The 4,218-nt window shown below is 45.9% G+C and overlaps 1 protein-coding gene across 1 annotated transcript in view; it reads right to left on the bottom strand.

The window, feature by feature from the left end:
• Nucleotides 1-4,218, bottom strand: part of ABCG8 (ATP binding cassette subfamily G member 8) — a 22,092-nt gene that overhangs the window by 10,427 nt on the left and 7,447 nt on the right. Inside the window, exon 3 of the mRNA XM_008058109.1 lies at nt 3,583-3,739. Within this exon, the coding sequence (XP_008056300.1) occupies nt 3,583-3,739 (157 nt within the window). The remainder of the gene's footprint in view (nt 1-3,582; nt 3,740-4,218) is intronic.

Here is a 4,218-nt window from a genome sequence, read left to right as displayed (position 1 = left end):
ACCAAAAAAAAAAAAAAAAAAAAAAAAAAAAAAACTGCAACACAGGCCGGGCACAGTGTAATTCCTAGCACGCCTGTAATTCCTAGCACTTTGGAAGGCTGAGGCAGGAGAATTGCCTGAGTCTGGGAGTTCAAGACCTGCCCGGGCAACATAGCGAGACCTCATCTCTACAAAAAAATAAATAAACTTAAAAATTAGCCAGGCATGGGGGCCCGTGCCTGTAGTCCCAGCTACTTGGGAGATAGCACCTGCAGGCATTCGAGATCTTGAAAAAAATAGCTGGACTCTCCAAATCAGTAACTTCATTAATTGGAAAATGCTTTCGGTATTGCTGATTCCATAAAAGAAACTAAAATGCCTGGGGCTGTTTTTATTCATATTTTTAAAAATTATGGCCAGCTTTCTTGTGTGTATGTGTATGTGTGTAGGAAAAATCACAGAAAGGATAACTGATACACCTTTCTAATAAGTCATTTTAATAATTTCAGCTGTTAAACTAAATTTGTCCTGAGACGCCTCCTTACTTTGAGTTCCTATGGAGTTAACTGCAACCTAACTTAATTTGCAAACAAACTGCAGCCCACCTTAAGAGTATATTGTCTCTTAAGACAGAGATTGACTGAGACAGTTTGCTGAGTCTCAGCCAAACTTCAGCCAATCACAGGCTGCCCAATGATGGGCTCTTGCCCATACAAGGTAAATGCCTCATCCCACATCTTGCCAAATAAATAATGCATATGCCAAGTTTTAACCAATCAGGCTGTTTCTGTAGGAACTTTCCTTTTCTGTCTATGCATACCGCCACTCATGTTCCTGGGCGGAGCTGCTGAACCTCTCTTGGTTCTGAGTGCTGACAGACTCATGAACCATTTTTTGCTCAAATAAACTGTCAAATTTTATTGGTCTAAAGTTTTTATTTTTTTAAAACATCTTAAGCTAGCCGGGCTCGGTGGCTCAGCCTGTAATCCTGTGCCTTTGGGAGGCTGAGGTAAATGGATTGCCTGAGCCCGTGGGTTTGAGACCCGCCCGGGCAACTTGAGACCTCATCTCTACAATAAATCAAAAAATCAGCGGGCGTGGTAGCGCATGCCTGTAATTCCGGCTACTCGGAAGGCTGAGGCGGCAGGATCGCCGGAGCCCAGCAGGTCGAGGCTGCGGTGGCCGGGAATGGTCACTGCACTCCAGTCTGGGCGACAGAGTGAGACTCCAACTCAAAAAAAAAAACCAAAACATCTTAAACTAAGCAACACTGAACCTAGAGTCAAAAGACCTGGAGATGATTCAATGTAATTTCTTTATCTATCTGTTTATTTATTTGGTTTGTTTTTTTTTTTTTGAGTCAGAGTCTCACTTTGTTGCCCAGGCTGGAGGGCAGTGGCATGCTCATGGCCACCGCAGCCTCAACCTGCCAGGCTCAGACAATCCTTCCGCCTCAGTCTTCCAAGTAGCTGGAGCTACAGGCATGTGCCACCACCTGGCTAATTTTTCTTGGTTTATTGTAGGGATAGGGTCTTGCTAAGTTGCCCAGGCTGGTTTTGAACCCATGGGCCAGGCAATCCTCTCACCTCGGCCTCCCAAAGTTCTGGGATTGTAGGCGTGAGCCACAGTGCCCAGCCTCCTTTATTTATTTGTAAGAGAAAGAGTCTCACTATTGTGCAATGATCCAATCATAACTCACTTTAACATCCAACTCCTGGGCTCAAGTGATCCTCTTGCCATAGCCTTTTAAGTAGCCAGGATAACAGGCACATGCTGCCATGCCCAGATCATTTTTAAAAATTTTTTAGAGATGGGAGTCTTACTATGTTGCTCAGGCTAGTCTGTCACTCCTGGCTTCAGGCTATCCTGCTGTTTCAGCCTCCTGGATATTCAATGTAATTCTTGCTCAGCCTCTCTGAACTTTACTTTCCTCAACACAAATCAGGGACAGTAATAGTTAGAGGGTTGTATGTACCAAGTATTACCTGTGATGACCTTATGTAAAGGCCGGTGTATGCCCTGGTGCTAATTCAGGAAGAAAAGAAAGAGATGACAAGAAAAGCTACCAGAAGTTATAAATTAAAATAGTAGGTCCATGAGGGATCTGCTTTTTTCTTTCTTTTCTTTTTTTTTTTTTTGAGTCGGATTCCCACTCTGTCGCACAGGCTGGAGTGCAGTGGCATGCTCACCGCAGTCTCGACCTGCTGAGCTCAGGTGATCCTTCCACCTCAGCCTTCCAAACAGCTGGAAATACAGGCACGCACCACCACGCCCAGCTAATTTTTTGATTTATTGTAGAGATGAGGTCTCACGAAGTTGCCCAGGCTGCTCTCAAACCCATGGGCTCAGGCAACCCTCTCATGCCTCGGCTTCCCAAAGTGCTGGGATACTTTTTTCTTGTTTAAGTTAGGATTGCAGGGTCAGGACCAAAGCGGGCGGGACTTAGTGATCATGCATGTTGTTGCAGTTACAAAGTGCATTTACACACAGCATCTCATTTGCTCTTTGGTTAGACAATAAACAGAACTTATCTACCAGAAGGGTGTAGAAGTTTGGGGCAGATGTTCAAAACATTGAGCAATCTCTGGAAATGATTAACTAAAAGATATAGAATGCTCTCTCGAACACTATGTAAGAGTGTCTCAGGGAGAAATGCCTGAATCTGGGAATCATAAAACCAAGTTTCTAGCTCTGGCTCTACATGGAATGTGTATCCTTAGGAGAACCACTTGACTTCTCTGGACTTGAGTCTCCTCATCTGTCAAATGAAGGGGTGTGTGTGTGTGTGTGTGTGTGTGTGTGTGTGTGTAGGGTCAGCAGGACACTCTAGAAATATTGAGAAGTTGGTGGTTTGAAAACCTTCCTCTCAAAATGCTTCCTGACTGGTAGGAAGAAAGAAAGGTAAACCACAATGAGGAGAATGAATCGTTCTCCAAGCCCCCTTTCAGACCTGACGGTCTATAATTTTAAATTTGGCCCATGGAGCTAACTATTTGAGGCACCCCAAGAATCTGGCTCTTTGCGGATGGTTGATGATTGTGCCAAGACTCTGAAGGGGCGACCTGAGAAGTGAGAGTTGTGTCAGGGGCTATTGGACCATAACCAGAATCTGATGATGGAGAAACACCCTGACTGAGCACCTCTTGTGACTGAAGGAGTCTCTGAAAAGACCATGACTTCCGAAACGGCTTAATGATCTGTCAGTACAGGCATTAACTATAGACGGATGCTCTCAGCCAGGTGTGGTGGCTCATGCTTGTAATCCCAGCACTTTGCGAGGCCAAGGTGGGAGGATCTTTTGAGACCAGGAGTTCAAGCCCAGCCTGGGCAACATAGTGAGACCCTGTGTCTACAAAAAAGGTAAAAATTTTTTAAAAAAATTTTAAAAAGAGACTCTGGCTGCAGCTTTAGGTGGACAAGAACCATGATTTGAGCCCTGGTCTGTCTGACCCAGAACTTGTCACTTCAACCATTCTGTTAGATGCTTCTAGTCAGCAAAGAATTCTTAGCAAAGAGCTAAGAAGCATCCAATTGTCCAAAGGACCACTCTGCAACCCAGGAGAGAGAGAGAAGCCACCGGCCCATGGTTTGCCCTTGTAGTACCTGCACTACCAATGATGGCCAGCATTTGCCCGCTTCTCACTCGGAAGTTCAGGTTTTGGATGCCAAGCTCACTAGAATCCTGGCTGCCGTGAGATGTCCAAGGTATCTTGAACTGAGCCAGCTTCTCAAACCATGGCATCTGCGAGTTCACATTCACCTGTGGGAGACATCGGGAGGTTCCTTAGAGAGTGCAGTGGCTCCCCTAGGCCCCGTGCGGCCCCTCTCCACAGGGGACATTCCCCTGCTGACACACAGCAGGCTTTGAGCACTCCCATCCGTGTTCTACCAAACACAGAGGCTGGACCCCACCATGCCTGGAACCTGCAACTGCTGCTTCCAAGTTTAAGATCAAGGGGGTGAAAAACAGGGGCAATAGTGGAACCGAAATGAAAATACAACATGAGCTGGGCAGGGTGGCTCATGCATGTAAGCCCAGCACTTTGGGAGGCTGAGGCAAGAGGATTGCTTGAGCCCAGGAGTTCGAGGCTGCAGTAAGCCATGAAGGTGCCACTGCACTCCAGTCTGAGTGACAGAGTAAGACCCTGACTAAAGAAAAAAAAAGTCCACTGCACAGTGCCACTGCACTCCAGTCTGAGTGACAGAGTGAGACCCTGACTAAAAAAAAAAAAAAAAAAA

The sequence above is a fragment of the Carlito syrichta genome, unplaced genomic scaffold, assembly GCF_000164805.1.
Source record: "Carlito syrichta isolate Samal-C Ts95f unplaced genomic scaffold, Tarsius_syrichta-2.0.1 Scaffold303213, whole genome shotgun sequence".
Classification (NCBI taxonomy): Eukaryota; Metazoa; Chordata; class Mammalia; order Primates; family Tarsiidae; genus Carlito; species Carlito syrichta.
This window is presented reverse-complemented; position numbering and strand designations above follow the sequence as displayed.